The following is a 27,176-nucleotide window of genomic DNA, read 5'->3' as shown; positions in this document are numbered from 1 at the left end:
ACATACCTCAACATAATAAAAGCTATATATGACAAACCCACAGCAAACATTATCCTCAATGGTGAAAAATTGAAAGCATTTCCCCTAAAGTCAGGAACAAGACAAGGGTGCCCACTTTCACCGCTACTATTCAACATAGTTTTGGAAGTTCTGGCCACAGCAATCAGAGCAGAAAAAGAAATAAAAGGAATCCAAATTGGAAAAGAAGAAGTAAAACTCTCACTGTTTGCAGATGACATGATCCTCTACATAGAAAACCCTAAAGACTCTACCAGAAAATTACTAGAGCTAATTAATGAATATAGTAAAGTTGCAGGATATAAAATCAACACACAGAAATCCCTAGCATTCCTATACATTAATAATGAGAAAGTAGAAAAAGAAATTAAGGAAACAATTCCATTCACCATTGCAACGAAAAGAATAAAATACTTAGGAATATATCTACCTAAAGAAACTAAAGACCTATATATAGAAAACTATAAAACACTGATGAAAGAAATCAAAGAGGACACTAATAGATGGAGAAATATACCATGTTCATGGATCGGAAGAATCAATAGAGTGAAAATGAGTATACTACCCAAAGCAATTTACAAATTCAATGCAATCCCTATCAAGCTACCAGCGATATTTTTCACAGAACTAGAACAAATAATTTCAAGATTTGTATGGAAATAAAAAAACCTCGAATAGCCAAAGCAATCTTGAGAAAGAAGAATGGAACTGGAGGAATCAACTTGCCTGACTTCAGCCTCTACTACAAAGCCACAGTCATCAAGACAGTATGGTATTGGCACAAAGACAGAAATATAGATCAATGGAACAAAATAGAAAGCCCAGAGATAAATCCACACACATATGGACACTTTATCTTTGACAAAGGAGGCAAGAATATACAGTGGAGTAAAGACAATCTCTTTAACAAGTGGTGCTGGGAAAACTGGTCAACCACTTGTAAAAGAATGAAACTAGATCACTTTCTAATACCGCACACAAAGATAAACTCAAAATGGATCAAAGATCTAAATGTAAGACCAGAAACTATAAAACTCCTAGAGGAGAACATAGGCAAAACACTCTCCGACATAAACCACAGCAGGATCCTCTTTATGATCCACCTCCCAGAATTCTGGAAATAAAAGCAAAAATAAACAAATGGGATCTAATTAAAATTAAAAGCTTCTGCACAACAAGGGAAAATATAAGCAAGGTGAAAAGACAGCCTTCCAAATGGGAGAAAAAAATAGCAAATGAAGCCACTGACAAACAACTAATCTCAAAAATATACAAGCAACTTATGCAACCCAATTCCAGAAAAATAAACGACCCAATCAAAAAATGGGCCAAAGAACTAAATAGACATTTCTCCAAAGAAGACATACGGATGGCTAACAAACACATGAAAAGATGCTCAACATCACTCATTATTAGAGAAATGCAAATCAAAACCACAATGAGGTACCACTTCACACCAGTCAGAATGTCTGCGATCCAAAAATCTGCAAGCAATAAATGCTGGAGAGGGTGTGGAGAAAAGGGAATCCTCTTACACTGTTGGTGGGAATGCAAACTGTACAGCCACTATGGAGAACAGTGTGGAGATTCCTTAAAAAACTGCAAATAGAACTGCCTTATGACCCAGCAATCCCACTGCTGGGCATACACACCGAGGAAACCAGAACTGAAAGAGACACGTGTACCCCAATGCTCATCGCAGCACTGTTTATAATAGCCAGGACATGGAAGCAACCTAGATGTCCATCAACAGACGAATAGATAAGAAAGCTGTGGTACATATACACAATGGAGTATTACTTAGCCATTAAAAATAATACATTTGAATCAGTTCTGATGAGATGGGTGAAACTGGAGCCGATTATACAGAGTGAAGTAAGCCAGAAAGAAAAACACCAATACAGTATACTAACACATATATATGGAATTTAGAAAGATGGCAATGATGACCCTGTATGCAAGACAGCAAAAAAGACACAGATGTGTATAGCGGACTTTTGGACTCAGAGGGAGAGGGAGAGGGTGAGATGATTTGGGAGAATGGCATTAAAGCATGTATAATATCATGTAAGAATCGAATCGCCAGTCTATGTCCGATGCAGGATACGGCATGCTTGGGGCTGGTACACGGGGATGACCCAGAGAGATGCTGTGGGGAGGGGGGTGGGAGGGGGGTTCATGTTTGGGAACGCATGTACACCCGTGGTGGATTCATGTCAATGTATGGCAAAACCAATACAGAATTGTAAAATAAAGTAAAAAATAAAAATAAAGCAAAAGCTGCCATAAAAAAAAAAAGACTATGCTTGTGTAACAACAAAGAAAAGTTGACGTAAATCCAGTAATACAATAACAGTTAGAGGGACTGTATCTGTAAAGCAGGTATTTTGGGTATGAATCTATGTACTATGCAGCTTAAGGAGCCTGTAAAAGGCTTAGAAAATGCTAAAACAATGATGAATTTTAACTTATAGTAGGAGTTTATAACAAACAAATCCTTACACTTTATAGAAAGAAAAAAAAAGGTTCACACAAATGGAATCCAACAGTATTATCTAACTGCAATATTATTAAGGTTATTTATTATCAATGCTTATTTGGAACAAGAGAAACTAAAAAAGAATCACCCTAAAATAAAAATGTATTTCTTCACATTTACAGAGTTATCATCACTTAGATGGCTAGGCAAAGACTTGAAATTTGAAAAACATTTCCATTTATCTATAGATGGGACATTTTTAATGCATTTTACACTAGTTAAAATTCAGAACTGAAACTGAAACATAAAAAAAAAAAAAGAAATCAATGTTTTAGTACAGAGAAAGGAAACTATCAATGGGATTTCAGCTTTCCAATGCATCATACTGATTTATGAATGATTCAGTTCAGTCGCTCAGTCATGTCTGACTCTCTGCGACCCCATGAACCCCAGCACGCCAGGCCTCCCTGTCCATCACTAACTCCCAGAGTCCACCCAAACCCATGTCCATTGTGTCGGTGATGCCATCCAACCATCTCACCCTCTGTTGGCCCCTTCTCCTCCTGCCCTCAATCTTTCCCAGCATCAGGGTCTTTTCAAACGAGTCAGCCCTTCGCATCAGGTGGCCAAAGTATTGGAGTTTCAGCTTCAACATCAGTCCTTCCAATGAACACCCAGGACTGATCTCCTTTAGGACAGACTGGTTGGATCTCCTTGCAGTCCAAGGGACTCTCAAGAGTCTTCTCCAACACCACAGTTCAAAAGCATCAATTCTTCTGCACTCAGCTTTCCTTATAGTCCAACTCTCACATCCATACACGACCACTGGAAAAACCATAGCCTTGACTAGACAGACCTTTTTGACAAAGTAATATCTCTGCTTTTTAATATTCTGTCTAGGTTGGTCATAACTTTCCTTCCAAGGAGTAAGCGTCTTTTAATTTCATGGCTGCAATCACCATCTGTAGTGATTTTGGAGCCCCGAAAAATAAAGTCAGCCACTGTTTCCCCATCTATTTGCCATGAAGTGATGGGACCGGATGCCATGATCTTTGTTTTCTGTATGTTGAGCTTTAAGCCAACTTTTTCACTCTTCACTTTCACTTTCATCAAGAGGCTCTTTAGTTCTTCTTCACTTTCTTCCATAAGGGTGATATCATCTGCATATCTGAGATTATTGATATTTCTCCCAGCATTCTTGATTCCAGCTTGTGCTTCCTCCAGCCCAGCGTTTCTCATGATGTACTCTGCATAGAAGTTAAATAAGAAGGGTGACAATATACAGCCTTGACATACTCCTTTTCCTATTTGGAACCAGTCTGTTGTTCCATGTCCAGTTCTAACTGTTGCTTCCTGACCTGCATACAGGTTTCTCAAGAGACAGGTCAGGTGCTCTGGTATTCCCATCTCTTGAACAATTTCTACAGTTTATTGTGATCCACACAGTCAAAGGCTTTGGCATAGTCAACAAAGCAGAAATAGATATTTTTCTGGAACTCTCTTCCTTTTTTGATGATTCAGCAGATGTTGGCAGTTTGATCTCTGGTTCCTCTGCCTTTTCTAAAACCATCTTGAACATCTGGAAGTTCATGGTTCAGGTATTGCTGAAGCCTGGCTTGGAGAATTTTGAGCATTACTTTACTAGCGTGTGAGATGAGTGAAACTGTGCGGTAGTTTGAGCATTCTTTGGCATAGCCTTTCTTTGGGATTGGAATGAAAACTGACCTTTTCCAGTCCTGTGGCCACTGCTGAGTTTTCCAAATTTGCTGACACATTGAGTGCAGCACGTTCACAGCATCACCTTTCAGGATTTGAAATAGATCAACTGGAACTCCATGACTTTCACTAGCTTTCTTCGTAGTTATGCTTCCTAAGACCCACCTGACTTCACATTCCAGGATGTCCGGCTCTAGGAGAGTGTGAGTGATCACACCTTCGTGATCATCTGGGTCGTGAAGACCTTTTTTGTACCATTCTTCTGTATATTCTTGCCACCTCTTCTTAATATCTTCTGCTTCTGTTAGGTCCATACCATTTCTGTCCTTTGTTGAGCCCATCTTTGCATGAAATGTGAATGATTACAACTTCTAAACATTTCAAGTTTTATTCTTGAAACTTATATTCATTATTACTTCCAATTGTCTCAATGGTCTCAGTAATGTTAAACAAAATCACTGATTCAAAATATATTTATTGAGAACTTACTACATATGTGCTTCTAATATTTTCATAACCATTTCCAGCTACATTTAGACTATTGTCAACTCTTTGCTAGTTTATGGAGAAATATAAGAATTAAAACATAAGCATTTCCTTTTGCCCTAGTTATTAAGCCTTAACTAAAACTAAAAGGCATTTATACCCAGAAAAACAAAACTAAATTATCTGCTTTAGGTAGATTATGGATGATGTACTGAATTCAACAAGGCAACACTAGAACCCTAGAAACTTTGTAACTGTCTTTAAGTGAATACAAAAATGAACACGTTCTGCCCTTATTTTCCTGTAATAGAGTTTTTCATTATTTCATTTTTACTGCTACTAAATTCTAAATTACTTATGTAAATCCAAATACACAGAGATATTTCATCAATAGTTTCAATTTTCTCTGAAAATAATATATATTCTTAACTTATTGATTCTACAAGAGCAGTGCCAGCATACAATTCACTTTTAACATATTCCCTCGCATCATTCTGTGTAAAAGCTATAAACTACAAAAAACCTAACAGAATTATAGTGCTGAGGTATAAAAATTTTGAAAACATTGGTTGCTAGACTCTGGTCTTTACAGCTTGCTAATATGACTCTGCCACAAGAAAAGTACTAATAAGCAGTGCCAAATTCTCTGAGTACTTCATAATTCAAGTATTTATTAGGCGTTCAAAATTTGGCACATATTGGGCTAAATGTTAGGGACAGAATTGTGAGTAAGTATGCCAAGTACCTATCTCTCTTCTAGTAGCATAGACAGCAACAAAATTAAAATCATAATTAGTATAGATCCTATGATGGATGATTAAAAGAAAATTTTTATGTATTAGCTAGAGCAATGAGAATAAGAGGGAATATAGAGCAAACCAGTGAATCCTAAAGGAAATCAACTCTGAATATTCATTGGAAGGACTGATGCTGAAGCTGAAGCTCCAATACTTTGGCCACCTGATGAAAAGACCCAACTAACTGGAAAAGACCTTGATGCTGGGAAAGACTGAAGGCAAGAAGAGAAGGGGGCGGCAGAGGATGAGAGTTAGATAGCAATCCTGACTCAATGAACATTAATTTAAGCAAACTCCCGGAGATAGTGGAGGAGAGAGGAGTCTGTCATGCGGCAGCCCATGGGGTCACAAAAGAGTTGGACACGACTTAGTGACTGAACAACAACAATAGTTCAGGTATAGAGGGATCACCTCATAAAGGACCTTAGAGGCTGAATGCAGTAAGGAATTTGAACTTAACCTAAGGACAGAGGAGGAGATCCCCTGAAGACTTTATAGAGAAAAGGTGATGTGACCATATTAACATGTTTCTCCTCCCCAACAACCCTCAAGCTCTCTGTGGTGTGGCCGAAAGACTGGAGAGAGACCAGAATGGATGCACAGAGATCAGTTTGGAGGTTACAGCAGTTGTAAGAGATGATAGTCTTCTCGGTTATAATGGTATGAGTGACAAGAGGAAGAATCTATTAATAGGGAGGAGCAACATGGACTGGCACAGGTGAAAATCCATTTTCTGCCTATGAGACTACTGTAGATAAAAGGTTAAAGCTTTTTTAAGTTTTATAGTAAAGTATCAGTTAATTTCCCTTTAATCTATTTTTTTAATGTACCTTATGGGTTTATATGGGGCTGCACTATGTACTTTTGTATACAGGCAATATATATTTAATGATTACATTTCAGTATCAAAGCCATCTAGGTATCTTTGTGATTTCTCTAGTCTATCATTATCAACAAATAACACATTTTAAAATACATCATGTTACTCAGAACATTTACCAATTTAAAACTCAAGAATTGCTTATTTCTGGATTTTTCCATTTAGTATTTTTGGACTAAGGATGACCACTGATAACTGAAACTGTGGATAAGAGGGAACTAGTGTACTCTAGCTAATCAGACAGGACTTAGTCCAAAAAGTACTGGGTTTTCTACAGCAAAGTAGGTCTCATTTAACCCCTAACACAAACAGCCTGTTAGTAAGTTTCAAAGCATTCTTGGTTTATTGTATTTATTCTAAAAGAGAACTTTGAGAAGGGTCTGGCTGCTTTTTAAATCTGAAGAGTCAAACAGAGATTGGAACCACTTTCTTTCTTTAACCAAGAGAGATTCTGAGATAATGAATTAGTCATAAAGTAATAGGACAGTAAGAAAGATGACTGACTGAAGAAAGTATCTCTAAGCAAAACAAACAGGTCATAACCAAATGTATACAGAATGCTTCCATAGTTAAAAAGTTCAAAATGAGGCAAAACCAAATTACATTATTAGGGGGTGGAGAAGTAAGTGGGTTATATATAAAGCAAGGAAGTCATCATAACAAAATTTAGCATAGTGTATTCTTCTAACCAAAAAGGGGCTTTTGGGTGCTGGCAATATTTTATTTCTCAACATGGCTGGTGGTTACAAAGGGATTTACCTTTTAATTATTCTTTAAATTATATATTAAAATATATATGTGTATGTATCATGTACACTCTGTATATATGGCATAACTGTAATTTTAAGAATCCTTTTTAAAAACTGTGTCTCAGTGAATGAGAAAGACAGGACTTTGATTGGCCTGTAAATACTACTCTAACCTCAAAGGTTAACATGAGTATATTAACTAGAAAATTAGCATCCTCTTCAGCCCTGGAAGGTAGTACTTAATGGTAAAATGTACTTGAGTGGGAGCCAAGTATTAGATGGGGGTGAGGGAAGAGGAGTGGTGGTAGTGCTGAGTATAGACATGAAGGAATGAGAGAGCATTCAGAGAAAACTCGGGCTTAAGATTTGGCTAGAAACAAAAGGATGAGCTCAAGATGCAATTAATATAATCGCATTTGGAAGGACAACTAAAGATAAGCCCTATCTAGATGGAAGGACATAAAGGACCCTTAAAAAAGAGTCAAATACTGTTTAAGAAAAAAAAATGTGATAACAGGTTTGGAAGAGAAATAGGTAATAAGTCATACTTAAATATTACTTGCTTTAATGAACTAGCACTCTTAAGGAAGTATGTGTTAATTTGATGATGCAAACTTCTACAGTTATTGAAATAAAGAAGTACATTTTTTATGAAATGAACTTTAGGTGAATGAGGTATATTAACACTTAGCTGATCATTTCTCACTCTTCTCATCAGAAGCTAAAGTCTTGGAATTCAAATTGACTCTATGGAGCTAGGCCAAGTACACCTTAACCTAAGATACTGGGTTAACATGATTTCTACTAAAAATCTGTCAGTCCATCTAAGTGGTTGCCCATTTAGCCATCCACCCGTCTATCCATCATTTACTGATGTCATTTACATCCTACTACTCAGACATTGTACTAGTTACTGGGGATATAGCAATCAACAAGTAGATATAACTCTTGTCCTTATGGAGCTTATTATTTACTGAGACATAGATGAATCAAAAAAATTCACACATAATTATACAATTATAACTGTGACAAATGCAACAAAGTATAAGCACAGGGGGCTATGAAACCATAAATGAAGTCTTAATTCAGTGATGGAGGGTTGAACAGAAATGGCTTTCTTGTGGATTTAACACCTAAGCTGATATCTGTAGGAAAAAATGAGAGTTAGACAGGAATGGGGAAATAACGTGTAGAATTATTGATAGGAAGAATAGCATATATAAATACCTCGAGGCAGAAAAGAACATGGCATGTAAGGGAAATGCATGGAGTTCAAATTCAAGCTTATAATGTTTTTGCCTCACTTTGAGAGCAGAGTCATTTGATATAGATACCACTGACTTGAATAATGCCTAGAATTCTAGGACTGGCTTTTCAGAAAAGACTATTTGCCTGGACTGTAGACATCATTTAATTTGTAGAATAAACATTAAAAACATGTGCATTTCACAAGTAATAGTTGGAATGTATAGAAATTAAACTTTCATAATTTGATCCAAACAATTTTTAATCACTTACAAAATAAACTGCTCCAAAACTTCCATGTCCAATTTCATGTAAACCAATAAAAAGTTCTGCAGGATCATCTTTATAGAACAGATCAGCAATCTCTGGGTCTCGTGGCACGCCTTTCCGCATGATGACCAATATGTGCAAACACTTTGCTTTTGAAATCCCAATCAGCTTTCTCTCTCATTGACAAATATTTGAGGGGGGAGGGTGTAAAATTTCAGTACCTGTAGGAAAATAAGGTTTGACATTAAATTATACATTTTGTTTGGTGGCAATCACAAATTCATATTAAAAAGCATCTTGGTCTTATAAATTATAATAAAAAGACACGTAATCCAAAAGAAAAATGGGCAATGGATCTGAGTAGATATTTCTCCAAAGACATACAAGTGGCCATTAAAACATAAAAAGATGCTCTACACCATTAGTCATAAGACAAATAAAAATTAAAAACACACGAGACACCATTTTCATACCCACTAGGATGGCCATTATCAAAAAGTCAAATAATAAGTAATGGTAAGGATGTGGGGAAATTTGGACCTTCCAAAACTGCTGGTGGAAATGTAAAATGGTACAGTTATCTTGGGAAAAAGACTGGGAGCTCATCAAAAACTTAATATAAGAGTTGTCACTTGATCCAGAAATTCTCACTCCTTGGTACATACCAAAGGGAAATAAAACCACAAATACAAATACAAAAACTTGGATGGATATTAATAGCAGCATTATTCAGCAACAAACCAAATGTACACTTGGTGAAACAAAATAAGGTGTCTCAATACCATGGAATATTATTCACAGATGAAAAGGAATGCAGTACTGATACACACCACAACACAGATGAAACATTACACTAAGTGAAGGAAGCTAGTCACAAAACACTATGTATTGTATGATTCCATTTATATAATACATCCATCACAAGTAAATTTATAGAGACAGAAGTAGATTTTTGGTTGCCTAGGGCTAGGAGGGGAAAGAGTTGGGTTGATAGCTAAAGGATACAGGCTTTCTTTTTAGTATAATGAAATGTTCTGAAATTCATTGTGGTGATGGTTGTAAAATTGTTCATATACTAAAAACTACTGAAATGTACTCTTTAAATGGGTGAATTGTATGGTATCAGAGTTATATCTGAAATGCAAATCAAAACTACAATGAGATATCACCTCACACCAGTCCAAAGGGCTATCATCAAAAAATTCACAAACAATAAATGCTGGAGAGGGTAGAAATGTCAATTGGTACAGCCACTATGGAGAACAGTATGCAGGCTCCTTAAAAAACTAAAAACTAGAACTACCAGATGACCCTGCAATCCCACAGGGGATATAACCAGAGAAAAACATGGTCCAAAAGGATACATGCACCTCAGCATTCACTGGAGCACTGTTTACAACAGCCACCATAGGGAAGTAACATAAATGTGCACAGAGAGAGGAATGGAAGAAGAAGATGTGGTACATATATACAATGGAATATTACTCAGCCATTAAAAAGAAGCAGATAATGCCATTTGAGACAACATGGACGGACCTAAAGATTGTCATACTGGGTGAAATAAGACAGACAGATAAAGGGAAATATCATATGATACCGCTTATAAGTGGAATCTAAAAAGAAATTATATAAATGAACTTACTTACAAAACAGAAACAGACTCACAGACATAGAAAAGGAACTTGTGGTTACCAGAGGGGAAGGCTGCAGGGAAGGGACAGTTGGGAGTTGGGAATTGACATGTACACACTGCTATACCTAAAAATGGATAATAAACAAGGACCTACTATATACCACAGGGAACTCAATTCAGTATCATATAACAACCTAAACTGGAAAAGAATTTGAAAAAGTATAGATACATGTATATGCATAACTGATTCACTTTGCTGTACACCTGAAACTATCAGAACATTGTTAATCAACTATACTCCAATAAAAATATAAAGCTAAAAAAACCAAAAACAAATAAAACAGAGAGATTTCTGTCCTAGATAAATGAAACAAATGGGAAGTAAAGATAAGAAAATCAAAGTATCAATGACAGATTTTGAGGAGAAGAGAACGAACAGATAAATTATAAATTATATAAGGGGAAAAAAACTCAAACGAAAAAATTTCCAAAACGAGACTAAAGAAATATAAACATGATTATTCTGAATTGATCCTCCCATTAATGGGCTAATCAAACAGTCTGTAAGACTGCAAGGCGAAGTATATATCCTTCCTGACCATTGGCTACATAGATACTTTCTCTAGTTGATGACAACTGCAATAGGCAACTGGAAAATGTCACTTAGCCAGCATGCCAGCTGGATCTTCCTTGACTTCCATGATGAAAGCTTTTCCTATGGAGAGACTACCTATTTATTCCAGATACATGACTGACAATAGAGGTAAGACATGCAATGTGCTTTGGAGTTTGTAGACTGATATCTAATTTGGGGTAGGGAGTGGTTGGTACTATGTAGATTCAGAGAGAAAAGTTTGGTGAAAAAAACATGTGTTAAAATATATTACAATTCAGCTGCTACCTTTTTATGCAACAATAATTCTGCTTTTAAAGTATATTCATTTAGGTGTGATCTGTTGTACTTAGAGCATCAGCAGTGGTATTTAAGTTTCTATACTGGGAAGGTTACTTGGACAAATGCAAAAAAACAATGAGCACTGATTTCGAAGTGGGTAATATGTAGTCATTAAAAAAAAATTAGCTTAGTTTTAGTTTACAATATAATCTAAATTTTGGATAAAACTGTTTCTGTCATTGTTGTTCAGTCACTAAGTAGTGTCTGACTCGTTGCAACTTCCATGGACTGCAGCCTGCCACGCTTCCCTGTCCTTCCCTGTCTCCTGGAGTTTGCTCAAATTCATATCCATTGAGTTGGAGATGCTATTTAACCATTTCATCCTCTGCCACCTCCTTCTCCTTTTGCCTTCATACAGTCCATGGGGTCACAAACAGTCAGACAGGACTGAGTGACTAACATTTTCAACTTTTTTCCCAGGATCAGTGTCTTTTCCAGTATCAAAGCCTTCATACAGTAATGAAGACTCACCACAGACAAAAAAATAATAACAATAACTAACTAAATAAATCAATCTTTAAAAAAGCCTAAAAAATAAAAGCACAATCCATAATGAAAAAAAGGTTAAATTAGGTTAAAAACATATTCTTTTTGAAAGACCTGGTTAATAGAATGAAGCCACAGTCTACAAGAAGGTCTTTGAGAAACATGTCTCATGATGGATATGCATTCAGAAAATAGAAAGAATCCTCAAAACATGAACAACCCAATTTTAGAAATGAGAAAAAGAGGGTGAGAGACTTCCAGTTTAAGATGGCAGAGTAGAAGGATGTGCGCTCATCTCCTCCTGTGAGAATACCAAAATTGCAATTAACTGTTGAACAACCATTGACAGGAGGATGCTGAAACCCACCAAAAAATGATACCCCACATCCAAAGACAAAGAAGAAGCTGCAGCGAGACAGGAAGAGGGGTGCAATCACAATAAAATCAAATCCCATACCTGCTGGGTAGGTGACCCACAAACTGGAGAACAATAATACCAAAGAAGTTATACCACTGTTGTGAAGATTCTGAACCCCTCTTTAGGCTTCCCAGCATGAGGATTCAACAAAGGGACTGGGAATCCCCAGGGAATCTTGCCAGCAAGATTTGATTATAGGACTTCCATAGGACTGGGGAAAACAGAGACTCCCATCTTGGAGGGCACAAACAAAATTATGCACACATTAAGACCCAGAGGAAAGGAGCAGTGACCCCACAGGTGACGGAACCGTAACTACATGCTAGTGTCGGACAGTCTCCTGTGGAGGCGTGGATCAACAGGGGCTTACCACAGGGACGGGGCACTGGCAGCATTAGGCTGGGAAGGTCCCCCTTGGTGTAAACCCTCTTGGAGTTAGCCATTAATCCTACCACAGAGTCCGTAGATCCCCGGGCTGGGTCGTCTCAGACCAAACAATTAACAGGAGGGAGTGCAACCTCACCATCAGCAGATAATTGGATTAAAGCATTACTGAGCAAAAGCCCTGCCAACTTGAGCAAGACCCAGTTTTCCCCATCACCAGTTCTTGCCATTAGGAAGATTATACAAGCCTCTTAGCCTCATCCATCAGAGTGCAGACAGAAGAAGCAAAAGAAGCACAGTCCCACAGCGGCTAAAACAAAAATCATATTACAGAAAGTTAATCACGATGAAAAAAGCAGAAAGTTATATCCCAGATGAAAGGACAAGATAAAACCCCAGAAAAACAACTAAATGAAGTGGAGATAGGCAAGCTTCCAGAAAAAGAATTCAGAATAATGATAATAAAGATGATCCAGGATCTTGGGATAACAGTGGAGAAGATGCAAGAAATGTCTGGCAAAGACCTATGAGAACCAAAGAACAAACAAACAGATGAATAATACACTAGAAGGAATCAATAGCAGAATAACTGAGGCAGAAGAACGGATAAGTGATCTGGAGGACAGAATGGTGGAAATCACTGCCGCAGAACACAGAAAAAAGTATGAAAAGAAATGAAGACAGCCTAAGAGACCTCTGGGACAACATTAAACACAGCAACATTTGCATTATAGGGGTCTGAGAATAGGAGAGAGAGAGAAAGGACCTAAGAAAATATTTGAAGAGATAAAAATGAGAAAAAGACTAGAACACACACTTCACCAAGAAAGATAAATGGATGGCAGCTAAGGGGAAAAAAAAAGATGCTTAATATCATTATTGATTAGGGAGGTACAAATCAAGACCACAATAAGATACTACTACAAATCTATTAGAAAGATTGACATTAAAAAGACAGACTATACCAGGTGATGGTAAGAATTTGAGGTAACTATATCTCTCAGATGCTGCTGGTGGGATGTAAACGTGGTAGAAATACTTTGGAAAACTATTTGGCAGTTTCTTAAAAACTGAACATACATCTATCATATGACATAACTATTCCACTCCTAGGTATTTACCCAAGAAAAATGAAAGCAAATGTCCTTAAGAAGCACAGCACACAAAAGTTAATAACAGTTTTATTTTTAATAGTTAAAACTGGAAACAACCCAAATATCTATCAACAGATAAATGGATAAAAAATTTGTGGGACTTTCAGACAATGGAATGCACCTCAGAAATAAAATGAACTATCGATATATGCTACAACATGGATAATTCTCAAAATAATTATGCTGAGTGAAAGAAGTCAGAACAAAAATAGAGAATATATTTTATGATTTCATTTACATAAAATTCTGGAAAATGCAAACTAACCTAGAATGACAGCACATCAGTAGTTGCCTAGGGACAGGGCTAGGGTGAGAAGAGGTGTGAGGAAGGGATTGAAAAAGGATATGAGAAGCTTTTGGGAGTGATGAATATGTTTACTATCTTCATTATGATGATGGATGCACATACACACACATACACACATTATAACACTGTGACTTAATATGCTCAGATTACAGTATGTCAATTATTATTGCTTTAAAAAGTTGAAATAAATAAAATTGAACAGCAAGTAGAGATTGTTCTTGCAAAATAAGTCCCAGTTAATTTATTCTTAACATCAAATAAGTAAACATGTAAATACATACACATACTAACCCACACACTCAAAGGACATAAATAGGAAATTAAAGAAGAAAAAATGCAGTGTCTATTAATGATATGAAACATATATAATTTCAATAGTAATCAAAGAAGTATAAAGTAAAATAACAAAAAACCTAATTTTACCCACCAAATTGATAAAGTAATAAAGAAAAGATACATTTTATGGTGAGAGCATAAGGAAACAGTCATCTTTATACATTCCTGGAAGAATAAAATGGGAATTTTCTGACCAAGTGTTATTCTTCTACAAGGCAGTTTCTACTTGTTTTGCTTTGATTTATTTTAGTAAATGAGGCAGGGTTTAAGGTAGAGTGGGCTTCCTATATGGCTCAGTGGTAAAGAATCCGCCTGCCAATGCAGGACATGGGTTCAATCCCTGGGTCAGGAAGATACATTGCAGAAGGAAATGGTAACCCACTCCAGTATTCTTGCCTGGGAAATCCCAAGAACAGAGGAGCCAGGGATCCCAAAGACAGAGGTCGCAAAAGACTCAGACACAACTTACTGACTAAACAAGAACAACAATAAATAAGGTACAGTACAAGAGACATGCAACAGTGAAGATGTGAAACAAGGCTTCTTTCACCTACAAATGTGAATTTCTTTGTAGCCTTGTGTTTTAGCTGAGGTAGGAGTTGGGATTTCAGGTTATCTTTTATTTTCTTCTTTTTGCTTATTTGTACTTTCTAAATGTTTTTCAAAGCCTGTTACTTTAACATGAAAAAAATTATTTCAAAGTTGAATTATGAAGCAAAAGCTATAAATATACAACAAAAAAGCAATATATATTTCTGTAAATAACAATAATAGGAATAAAACAACTTTAGCCAGGTAATTATCCATATTTTATGCCATCATCAAAAATAATGAAAATGGGTTGGGAAGATCCCCTGGAGAAGGGAACTGCTTCTGGCTGTTCTGGACAGTATTCTGGCCTGGAGAATTCCATGGACTGTATAGTACATGGGATTGCAAAGAGTCAGACACGACTAAGCAACTTTCACTTTCATAAGGAAATAATTTGAAACAAAAAAATTTTTATAAAAGAATATTTTATCCCAATTTTATTAATTCCTTTAAATTCTTTGTATAAATATAATAAAAGTTCACTGTAGAAAAACCAGAAAATACCATTTGCTCCCATTTTGTAGGAGAAAGCTGTTATAAATCTATAGACAATACCTTTTCATATATGGCACAAAATATACTGTATTGTTCAGAGTCATTATAGCAGCAATCTTTTTTTTTCTCTTTTATAACTTCAGTCTTTTGTATTTATGGTGCACCTATGGAAAAAGAAGAATAAAATATGTAATTATAGGGGTAAAATTCAAGAAGCAGTAACTGATAACATGACAGTTTTAAGTATTTACAAATGTAATATTACAAAGTTAAAATTTTATCTTAATCAATCAGTTTGTGGATGACAAATGTAAAAGGTAAAATTTTCGCAACAAAGACCCAGGCTACTCTGGCATAAACAACACCAGGGAGATAAATGAGTCCTTAGATTTTAGAATCTACAGTAAGGCTTCCACTGGTCTGTCTGAGTCTGAGGAACTCAATAAAGGCTACCAGTAGACAAGACTAATCTGACAGCATATAATGATGCTACTGATACTCTGTCACTAAGGTTTATATTTTGAATTGCTTTTCTGATAGGCATGATGATTTAAATTGACTCATCTATCTTCTCTTTCCTACTCTCTCTATAACTCATCTCTCAGATTTGAGGGGTAGTGATAATTCTTTATTATCTATTAAAGAAGTACATGCCCAATGTAGAGTGGTAAATATGCACCATTATGAAAAAAAAATCCATAATCCTACCCAGGATAAAATTTCATTAACAATTTGGGATTGTTTTCCTCATGAACATATTTATTTCTTCATGCATATATTTTTTTTGTTATACCTCTGAGATCACATTATACACATGATTCCACCAGTCAACCTCTTTTATCTAACTCTAGATTATTAGCATTTTGCCATGTTACCAAACATGGCAAACTATTCACAAAGATCATTTAAAAGCTGTTCAATGTTTATCTATGGAAAAGCCACAATTCATTCACAACTGTTTCTCCACAATTTGAAATCAAGGCTGTATTCAATCCTTTGTTCAAATACTAAATGTTACTGTGTTTTGAAGACCTTTGCCTTATTGTCCATTTACATTTTGGGATTTTTTGGAATGTATTTCTAGAAGTAGAACTATTGGGTCAAAGAATATAATAATTTAAAATTTACGTATATTGAAATAATTTGGGGATGCCTGACTAGCTTTGGAGATGAAATCCCTACAGAGGGAAAAATACTATAAAAAAAGGCACTGACTTCCATTTGTACATTTCTCCTGCAGAGGATATCCTAATCTCCTCTTACATTTATACTTATAAACTAATTTTTCATTATTTTGTTATTCCCTCTGATTCTATGGCTGTGGAATGCTTTAGATAAACTGGTAGCTAAAACTTGCCTGAATTCAGCATCACATTTTACCTAAGCATCACCCAGTCAAAAACTACAATGTCTGCATGTATGTCCTGCTAATCTAGTCTGACTATAGCTTCAAGGAACTAAAACATTCCTTGTTATATGAAGACTAGTTGCGAAATTTCTGAGAAAGTAGTTTTAAAATAAGGCATTTACTAATATCTTCATGTCCTGACTAGTTTCAAATGCAGGAGGTGTTCACTCCTAGAAAATATTTTTCTAATGCTATGGACACACACGCTGAGTATTTTTCTTCTCTCTAAATACTTATTCATTTTTACATAATTTTCCTTAAAATCGGTACTCTCTCCATCTGCAGTTACACAGATCTATAAATGTTTTAAAATAAACTCTTTAAGACTTCTAGGAATTAAACTTTCTTGGTTTTATCATTCCCCCTCCCCCACTAGAATACTGCACACGGCATTAGGGCTGAAAACCATACTCCTAAGGTCTATCCATTGCACCTAAGATGTTCTGTTTTTTTCCCCCATTTAACCATCTTCCTTCTTTATTTATAAATGTCCCTTGGGTTCCCTGAAACTGTCCTCTCCTGTTTTTCCACATTATTCTTTCTGTAGCTCCCCTTCTCTCTGATCTCTAAATCAATGTTATTTCTCCAGGTATTTGCCCAAAGGCCTCTGTGTGATGTAGGCTGCTATCCTAGTTTCTGTCCACTTAATGGTTTCAAGTAACACTTTGTCAGTGAAATTTCTGGCCATCATTTTAAACCCCAGTCCCATTCTTTCAACTATCTATTTGGCTTCTTCCCTAAATGTGCATGCACGCTCAGTCACTTCAGTCATGTCCTACTCTTCGTAACCCTATTGACTGTAGTCTGCCAGGATCCTCTGTCCATTGGATTTCCCAGGCAAGAGTACTGGAGTGGCTTGCCATTTCCTTCTCCAGGGGATCTTTCTGACTGAGGGACTGAACCTGTGTCTCCTGTCTTGCAGGCAGATTCTTTATCGCTGAACCACCAGGGAAGCCCCTTTAATAAATGGCTCACATCAACTTTCTGACTCTTCCCTTCTCATTTTCCTTAACATTCAATTAAATCACAAGTGTGCATCTTTCTTTTTATCTGTTCTTCACTTTCCCTTTCTATTAGCATTCGTTATCTCTCTCCTTTGTTTCTGCTCTTTTGGCCTCTAGTCTTTTCTGGAATTCATCTTTAAAACACTATTATTACAATCATCTTCCTGAAGCATAGTTAAGATAGTATCACAGCTCTGTTCAAAATACTTCCATGTTTCCATACTGCCTACAGTAGAAACATTAACTTTACCTAACTAACATTCAGAGCTGGCCTCAAACCTCATGAAAAAATGAATTACTACAGTTGCCTCATCATACCTTTGTCTTTGCTTATGCTAATCCCTCTACCTAGAATATCCACATCCCAACTATTCTCACAGTCTAGCTAAATGTCACCTCTCTTCTAAGGTCGACTGTTTTCTCTTTTTGCTTTCAGTTTTAAATACTTAAATATTGGTATAAGTAGTATAACTGGATGACAAGTGCTTTCTTCAGAGGAGGATACATGTGTAAATCTATGTTTTGATTAATCACTATATTCCCCCATTTTCATGAGATAGAATTCACATACCATATGATTCATCTATTTAAAGTGAACAACGGTTTTTAGTATATTCACCAATGTGTGAGAGCATCACCACGGACAATTTTAGAACATTTTCATCACCACAAAAAAGTTTTATTTCCTTCAACTATTAACCTCTCCCACCCAACCTCTTCATTCCTTAGCAACCACTAATCTGTCTTTATAGATTTCCCTGTTTTGAACATTTCATCTGAATAGAATCATATAATATGTGTTTTTTTTGTGACTGGATTCTTTCCCTAGCATAATGTTTTTAAGATTCACCCATGCTGTAGCATGACTCAATATTTCTTTTTATTGATGAGAATTCCATTGTATAGATATACCACACTGTTAATCCATTTATAAGTTGATAGATATTTGGGTTTCCACTTTGGGGCTATTATGAATGCTGCTGTTATAGTCACTTGTGTACACATATTTGGTTTCTCTTAATTATATTCCTAGGAGTGGAACTGCTGGGCCCTGTGGCATCTTTATACAACAGATAGTTTATAAAAACCTGCTGACTCTCCTTCCCTTTTCCACTCCAATCTTAACACTGGAAATGATCTTTAAATTCATTCTTCCCTCAAAAGCTGAACTAGAACATTTTTCCTTCCAAGAGGATAACATTGTAAGAATTAACTGAAGATGAAGTGATATGCATGAAATTATTTTTCCCCCTCTTCCTTGACCTCCTGCAACCTCAGGTATTAAATTTATAGTGAGAACTCAGAACTGTGCCAAGAATGTAGAATTTCAGGTCTCAAGTTCTTGGGCCAACTGAACAATCCAGCTAGCTTAGAGGAAAAGATTGCATCAGAGATGTGGAACTGAAATACTTTTCCTCACGCTTTATTCTGAGGAATGGAAATCCTCCAACAGTGATAATCAAATAAATTATTTTTCACAGACATTCTAACTTAATATACACTTGATAGAGAGCAGAAATATAAATATTTTTCATGTTTTCCCTTTTCCCAGAAACTTTCAAGAAAGATGATTCAGAGAAGATCTTAGTTGCTTTTCAATGTTGTAGTCACACTTCTGCAACAATAAACCTGGAGCCAACTAGACTGAAAATCCACAATATTTCAGCATTAAGTAAGAAAGCTTCATATTGGATGCTACATATATGCAGAAATCTAAAATATGACACAAATGAACTTCTCTACGAAATAGAAACAGAGTCGCAGCCACAGAGAACAGACTTGTGGTTGCCAAGCAGGATGGTGAGTAGGGGAGGGATTGATTGGGAGTTTGGGATTAGCAGATGCAAACTACTGTATCAATATATAGAATGGAAAAACAACAAAGTCCTACTATATAGCACTGGGAAATATATTCAATATCCTGTAATAAACCATAATTGGAAAGGACAGGAAAAGAATTTATATATATATATATATATATATGTATAAATGAATTACTTTACTGTATAGCACAAATTGACAAAACATTGTAAATTAACTATACTTCAATTAAAAATAAATAAAAAGAATGTTTCATATTGAAAAGAATTTTAAAGATCAAACATTTCACAATTTTTTTAAACTCAATCTCAGAAAAGTTCAGTGTCAAGTCATACTTATGTGTAATGAGGTGGACAAACCTAGAGCCTGTTATACAGAGTGAAGTAAGTCAGAAAGAGAAATATAAATATTGTATACTGACACATATATATGTAATCTAAAGAGATGGCACTGATGAATATATTTTCAGGGTAGCAATGGAGAAACAGATGTAGAGAACAGATCTATGGACCTGGGGGAGGAAAGTAGGGAAAAGGGGAGATACATGGAGAGAGTAACATAGAAATTTACAATACCATATGTAAAACAGATAGCCAGTGGGAATTTGCTGTATGACTTAGGGAACTCAAACAGGAGCTCTGTTAACAGGCTGAAGGGAGGGGTGCGGAGGGAGATGGGAGGGAGGGGACATGGATGTACCTATGGCTTAATTCTTGTTGATGTATGACTGAAAACCACAAAATTCTGTAAAGTTATCTATCCTTCAATGAAAAAAATTTAAAGCACACTTATGCAGTACTGTTATCCCAAATTAAAATTCCTTCTAACTTCTCACTCCAGAAAACTTTTTTTCTGAATCAAGCTGCCTAAATCAGACTTCAAAACACCAAAAAGTTTTCTATTTTGGAGGGTGATAAGAAAAGTTTAATTTAATATAAGACTGAACTTCTCTGTCACTATTTCTCCAAATATACTTGAATCAATAGTGGTGGATTCAGTTATTATGGATACAAATTTGGAGATCTCTTTAAGAAAAAATTTTTTATAAACTTTCCATACAAGAATAAAGTATAGGACCTTAGGAGCCGGTATAAATAAGGAGCTCTGAGATGTAAGTTTCACTGTAAATCTGCCTGTGTAAATTTCTATTACTGTATTCATTATTTTGTTTCCAGAAAGTACACAGAGGCAGGTAAAATCTTCATTTTACAGCAATGAAGAAAAAAGTAGAAATTGGTGATTGGACTTTTTCAAAGTCAGGACTACTCTGATATTTTTCATCCTCTGATCTTATAATACAACCTCCCACACAGACTTAAAACTATCTTTAAAGAAAATAACAGAAAACTGGTTTTGAATAGTTTTTACCACTGTCTGTCACTAATACTTAACTGTTATGCTGAGGTAATGAATCATTTTTATGGTACTTTCACTGTGAAAATGAAGTGTTTTCTTTATGCCAAATGATCACACAGCCAATTGTGACAGAATTTGAGAACTGGAAGGGGATTTTAGTGATCATCTAACTTCGACTTAAGCAAATAATGCAGAAGTATCTGGGACTTATCATCATACCTTGTAGACTACTTCTGAGTTAACTGATATTAAATTATATGAAAACAATCATAGTCATCATTTAAGACTATGTGTGCTTAAAAAGTAAAAAAAAATTACTTTCTCCTCTTCTTAAAAAAAGAAAAAAAATGAGTTTAGGTTGAGAGACAAATGGGAAAGGAATTGTTCCTTTAGATTTCTTAAATTTAATACCAAAAGGTTTTGTTCTGCCTGATAGTTTTATATGTGGCGAGAAACTTTAAATTATGCATTCATTTTTGGGAAAACAGTACATTTTTTAAATTAAGACCACTATAAAAATAGTGTCTACATTTACATAAATTCTGAACTATTCGAATGGATTTAACCAATTTTTTGAAGCCTTCATTTTGCACAACTTAAACATGTGTGGTATAAAAACTGTAATGATAATATACATAATTTACTCTCTAATACAGGTTTTTTCAAATCTGATTAATATTCAGCTTCCTTATAGAAAAATACTCAGACCTCTAATGTTTTCTCAAATTATTTTTAGTCATTTCTTTATTCATATGTTCATTCATCCCGAAAATGTTTATGAAGTGCTTAATATCTGCCCAGAACTGACAAAGCTTTAGGCTCTTTCCTACTCTTATAAAACTTACATTCTAGTGGAGAGAGACACGTAAATATTGCTATGTCAGGTACTAAGAAATATCATGAAGGAAAATAAGATAAAGTAGAATCAGTTAATATTTTAATATTTTGGTAACTTAGGAAAGTGAAAGGAGTATCTTTTGTCATCCATGACAAGTCCCTTCCAACCATGCCTCTGTGTGTGTGTGTGTGTGTGTGTGTGTGTTAGGTGTCTGTGTACTAGCTGCTCAGTTGTGTCTGACTCTTTGTGATCCCATGGACTGTACCCTCACCAGGCTCCTCTGTCCATGGAATTCTCCAGACAAGAATACCAGAGTGGGTTGTCATTCCCTTCTCCAGGGGAATCTTCCTGACCCAGGGATCTGAGTTTATGTTAATATGGTGACTTAGAAAACCCCTTAGTATAGGGGCTGATAGCCAGAAAAATGAAACCTGATGGAATTGGAATTTTCAGCCCTAATCCCAGACCTCAAGGGAAAAGGGAAGGACTGGAGATAGAGTTCAGTTACCAGTGACCAAAGATTGATTGTACTTCCCTGGGAGTTTGGCTGGTAAAGAATCCACCTGCAATGCAGGAAGCCCTGGTTCGATCTGTGGGTTGGGAATATCCCCTGGAGGAAGGCATGGCAACCCACTCCAGTATTCTTGCCTGGAGAATCCCCATGGACAGAGAAGGTTGGTGGGAGACAGTCCATGGGGTCACAAAGAATTGGACTAAGTACATAATAAACCAGTAAATGTAACTAAATGTTTCTCTGAGTTCTATGAGCCACTCTAGCAAAACCCACTCCACAAATTCAAGGAGGGCTTTTAGGAACCTCCAATCTACAGCTATAGTTTTTCCAGTGGTCATGTATGGATGTGAGAGTTGGACTGTGAAGAAAGCTGAGCACCGAAGAATTGATGCTTTTGAACTGTGGTGTTGGAGAAGACTCTTGAGAGTGTCTTGGCTGCAAGGAGATCCAACTAGTCCATTTTGGATCCAACCAGTCCAGAGATCCAACCAGTCCAGAGATCAGCCCTGGGTGTTCCTTGGAAGGAATGATGCTAAAGCTGAAACTCCAGTACTTTGGCTACCTCATGCGAAGAGTTGACTCACTGGAAAAGACTCTGATGCTGGGAGGGATTGGAGGCAGGAGGAGAAGGGGACAACAGAGCATGAGATGGCTGGATGGCATCACTGACTCGATGGATGTGAGTTTGAGTGAATTCCGGGAGATGGTGACGGACAGGGGGCCTGGCGTGCTGCTATTCATGGGGTCACAAAGAGTCAGACACAACCGAGCAACTGAACTGAACTGAATCTACAACTTGTTGGTCAAAAGCACAAGTAACAACTTAGACTTGCAACAAGCATTGAATGTTGGTAGTAGGGGCAGCCTTGTGAGACTGCTTCCTAATCCTGGGAAATCTGATACTACTCTCAGGTAGATAGTGCCAGAATTAAGTTAATACCTTTGTGGTGTTAGAAAACACACATCAGAATAGCCTATCTCACAGAACAAACCAGGATGTTCAGGATGTTGAAAAGAGAAGGCCCTAGAACAAAAAAGGCATAATCAAGATCGTGACACAGTAACCATCTGCTGCTGCCACTGCCATGTGTTTCTGTTCTCTTAGATTCTTTTTTAAAATTTTATTGGAATATAGTTGATTTACAATGTTGTATTAGTTTCAGATGTACTGTTCTCCTAGACTCTTAACACCACAACTGCTACAAACTGTCTCTGTAATGCCCTAAGCTCTCAAGATTCAAAGTCCTGGGTGGGAGCATCTGACTGATCAAAGACACAGGTCCATGTCCAGCTGCCAGGCAATCAAGAAATGAATATCTACTTGTGTTTCTTCCATAGCCATAGCAGAAGGAAGACCACTGCTTCCCTCCTGAATCCAAGATAGGATAATGTTCAAGTGATAGGCAACCTATAGGAAATGATGGAATAACAGTTGAGCTATTTCAAATCCCAAAAGATGATGCTGTGAAAGTGCTGCACACAATATGCCAGCAAATTTGGAAAACTCAGCAGTGGCCACAGGACAGGAAAAGGTCAGTTTTCATTCCAATCCCAAAGAAAGGCAATGCTAAAGAATGTTCAAACTACTGCACAATTGCACTCATCTCACACTCTAGCAAAGTAATGCTCAAAATTCCCAAGCCAAGGTTCAACAGTACATGAACTGTGAACTTCCAGATGTTCAAGCTGGATTTAGAAAAGGCAGAGGAACCAGAGATCAAATTGCCAACATCTGTTGGAGCACATTAAAAAGCAAGAGAATTACAGAAAAATATCAACTTCTGTTTTATTGACTACACCAAAGCCTTTGACTGTGTAGGTCACAACAACCTGAAAAATTCTTCAAGAGATGGGAATACCACATCACCTTACCTGCCTCCTGAGAAATCTGAATTTAGGTCAAGAAGCAATAGTTAGAACTGGACATGGAACAACAGACTGGTTCCATATTGGGAAAAGAGTACATCAAGGCTGTATATTGTCACCCTGCTTATTTAACTTATATGCAAAATACATCATGCAAAATGCTGGGCTGGATGAGGCACAAGCTGGAATCAAGACTGCCAGGAGAAATATCAATAACCTCAGAGACGCAGATAATATCACCCTTATGGCAGAAAACGAAGAGGAACTAACGAGCCTCTTGATGAAAGTGAACAAGCTGGCTTAAAACTCAACATTCAAAAAACGAAGATCATGGTATCCAGTCCCATTGCTTCATGGCACATAGATGGGGAAACCATGGAAACAGTGACAGACTTTATTTTCTTGGGCTCCAAAATCACTGCAGATGGTGACTGCAGCTATGAAATTAAAAGATGCTTGCTCCTTGGAAGAAAAGCTATGACCAATCTAGAGAGCATATTAAAAAGCAGATATATTACTTTGCCAACAAAGGTCCATCTAGTCAAAGCTATTGTTTTTCCTGTAGTCATGTATGGATGTGAGAGGTGGACTCTAAAGAAAGCTGAGCACCAAAGAATTGATGCTTTTCAGCTGTGGTGTTGGAGAAGACTCTTGAGAGTCCCTTGGACTGCAAGGACATCAAACCAATCAATCCTAAAGGAAATCAGGCCTGAATATTCATTGGAAGGACTGATTCTGAAGCTGAAACTCCAATACTTTGGCCACCTGATGCAAAGAACTGACTCACTGGAAAAGACCCTGATGCTGGGAAAGACTGACGGCAGGAGGAGAACAGGATGACCGAGGATGAGATGGTTGGATGGCATCACTGACTCGATGGACATAAGTCTGCACAAGCTCTGCGAGCTGGTGATGGATGGGGAAGCCTGGTATGCTGTAGTCCATGGGGTCTCAAAGAGTCAGACACAACTGATTGACTGAACTGAACTGAACTCATTCATAGCCCAGAGGATAAGAAACAAACTTGGATGTAGAGCATTTCAGTTTTTAATTCTGTCTCATTACTCAATTCCTTCTAATCTAAGTCCTATTTGTTTAAGCTTTTTCTACATCTACAAAATCTTAGTTTTCTTATGAGTTTAATCAATGGTATAATGACCCCAAAGCAGTGTTTAACTATTCATTCATCATTTACTGGATACCTGCTATGCTTAAAGACATCATGCTATGTGTTAAAAAATACATAACCCTGCAATGTGTTCACCAGAAAATAATTATCTAGAATAAGTGCATGTTCCAAGTACTACAGAAGTTCAAAAGAGGGAAAGAGCACTTCTAACTCTAAGGAGTAGAGGTTGGGGATGGGCAGGTGATTGATGGCTTCATGGTAGAAATAGCATTTGGAATGCTATGTTATGAACAGGAAATAACTGGAGCTTGTAGCATGTACTGGCAAGTAACTAAAGGGGTTGTTTTGCAGGTTCAGGATAGGATCCTTTGGAAACAAAGCTGGAAGAGTCTAAAGGATATAGATTGTCCAAGTCAAGACTGAATACCATGGAAAGAATTTTAAGCTTTCTAACTGTAAATAATGAAATCATTTGATATTAAAATTAGTTCAAGAATGACACTCTAGTTGTTTGGGAGTAATATACAGGTTAGAATTGAAATAGTATATTTAAAAACATTATGTACACATCATAGAAAAAAATTGGAAGAATATAAACCAAAATGTTAACAGTGATTATCTTTGGGTATTGGGAATATAGGCATTTTGTTTTCTTTTTCCTTTCTGTATTTCCTATATTTTCTCCATTGTAATAGAAAAAGTAAGCTAAAAATGTCTTTAAAATAATGGACTGGAATAGGACACTAGAGCAGGAAGGTCAAATTAGGGCTACCAAGCAAGAAAGAATGATAATCTTCTTCTATAACGTTGGGAATAAAATTGAAACCAGAAGGCAAGTACCATGTCTCTGGATTCAAAAATAAAACAGTAATAACATGGCCATAGAACCAGCAATTGATGAGCTACACAACATGAAAAAGATACAAAAGTCAAAGTTAGCTCTGAGGCTCTAAGATCAAGTGAAAGAGAAGATAACTGTTCTAAAAAAAAAAAATAGGGAATTCAGCAGAAGGCACAAGTTTAATAGTTGAAAGATGGTAAGTGTATCCCAGCCAAAATGATGTTTAAGCGCCAGATGGGCACCCAGGTAGAAATGTACAGCAGGAGAAATAAATACAGGCTGAAGTTCAGGGGAAACAATGGAGTCAGAGATTCAGATGTGGAATTATTTGTGTAAGGTAGATAAGAAACTCAAGAGGGAATGATGGTAACTTTGGCAAAAATTGCAGACAGAACGGCTGAGAATAAGATTTGGGAGAAATATTTAAAGTTGAATCCTCAGTGATATTATATAAGAACTAAATACAGTATTTCTATAATTATGCATTCACTCCATTTTATATATAATCAAAAGGTAAAAATGACTTCACTGAGTTTAACAAATTAAGGTGAATAGTCAAAAGAATAGTATCAGAAATAAAATTTAGGGAATTAACTGGCAGTTCAGTGATTAGGACTCTGCATCTTCATTGCTGATGGCCCTGGTTCAGTCCCTGGTCAGGAACTAAGATCCCATAAGCCATGTGGCATGACCAAAAAAAAAAAAGAGAGAGAAATTAAATTCAAATTTTAAAATAAATTGGCTTTTGCTTCATGCCAATTATATATGTGTGTGTGTGTGTGTGTGTGTGTATATATATATATATATATATACACACACATATATGTATATATATATACAGTTCCCTGTTTTTCTGTCCTTGGAAATGTATTTTGAAAAAAGAAAATATGTACAGTACAGCAATAAAATGAACCAAATGACTGGTAATTGTTAAGTTAACCTGGATATTTTTTACATTCTCTTTATAATCAGAATTTTAGATCTGGAATGGATCTAGCAT

General features: G+C 36.3%; 1 protein-coding gene across 7 annotated transcripts in view; it reads right to left on the bottom strand.

The window, feature by feature from the left end:
• Positions 1-27,176, bottom strand: part of TAOK3 (TAO kinase 3) — a 189,704-nt gene that overhangs the window by 77,829 nt on the left and 84,699 nt on the right. For all 7 annotated transcript variants that reach the window (XM_040251611.1, XM_040251617.1, XM_040251614.1 and 4 more), the window contains 2 exons: positions 15,460-15,563; positions 8,644-8,861 (listed from right to left, as the gene is read on the bottom strand). In XM_040251611.1, the coding sequence (XP_040107545.1) occupies positions 8,644-8,763 (120 nt within the window). In that variant the 5' untranslated portion in view covers positions 8,764-8,861; positions 15,460-15,563. The remainder of the gene's footprint in view (positions 1-8,643; positions 8,862-15,459; positions 15,564-27,176) is intronic.

This window comes from Oryx dammah, unplaced genomic scaffold (genome assembly GCF_014754425.2).
Source record: "Oryx dammah isolate SB20612 unplaced genomic scaffold, SCBI_Odam_1.1 HiC_scaffold_12, whole genome shotgun sequence".
Lineage (NCBI taxonomy): Eukaryota > Metazoa > Chordata > Mammalia > Artiodactyla > Bovidae > Oryx > Oryx dammah.
Note: the sequence above shows the minus strand (reverse complement) of the source record. Positions and strands in the feature narration are given on the sequence as shown.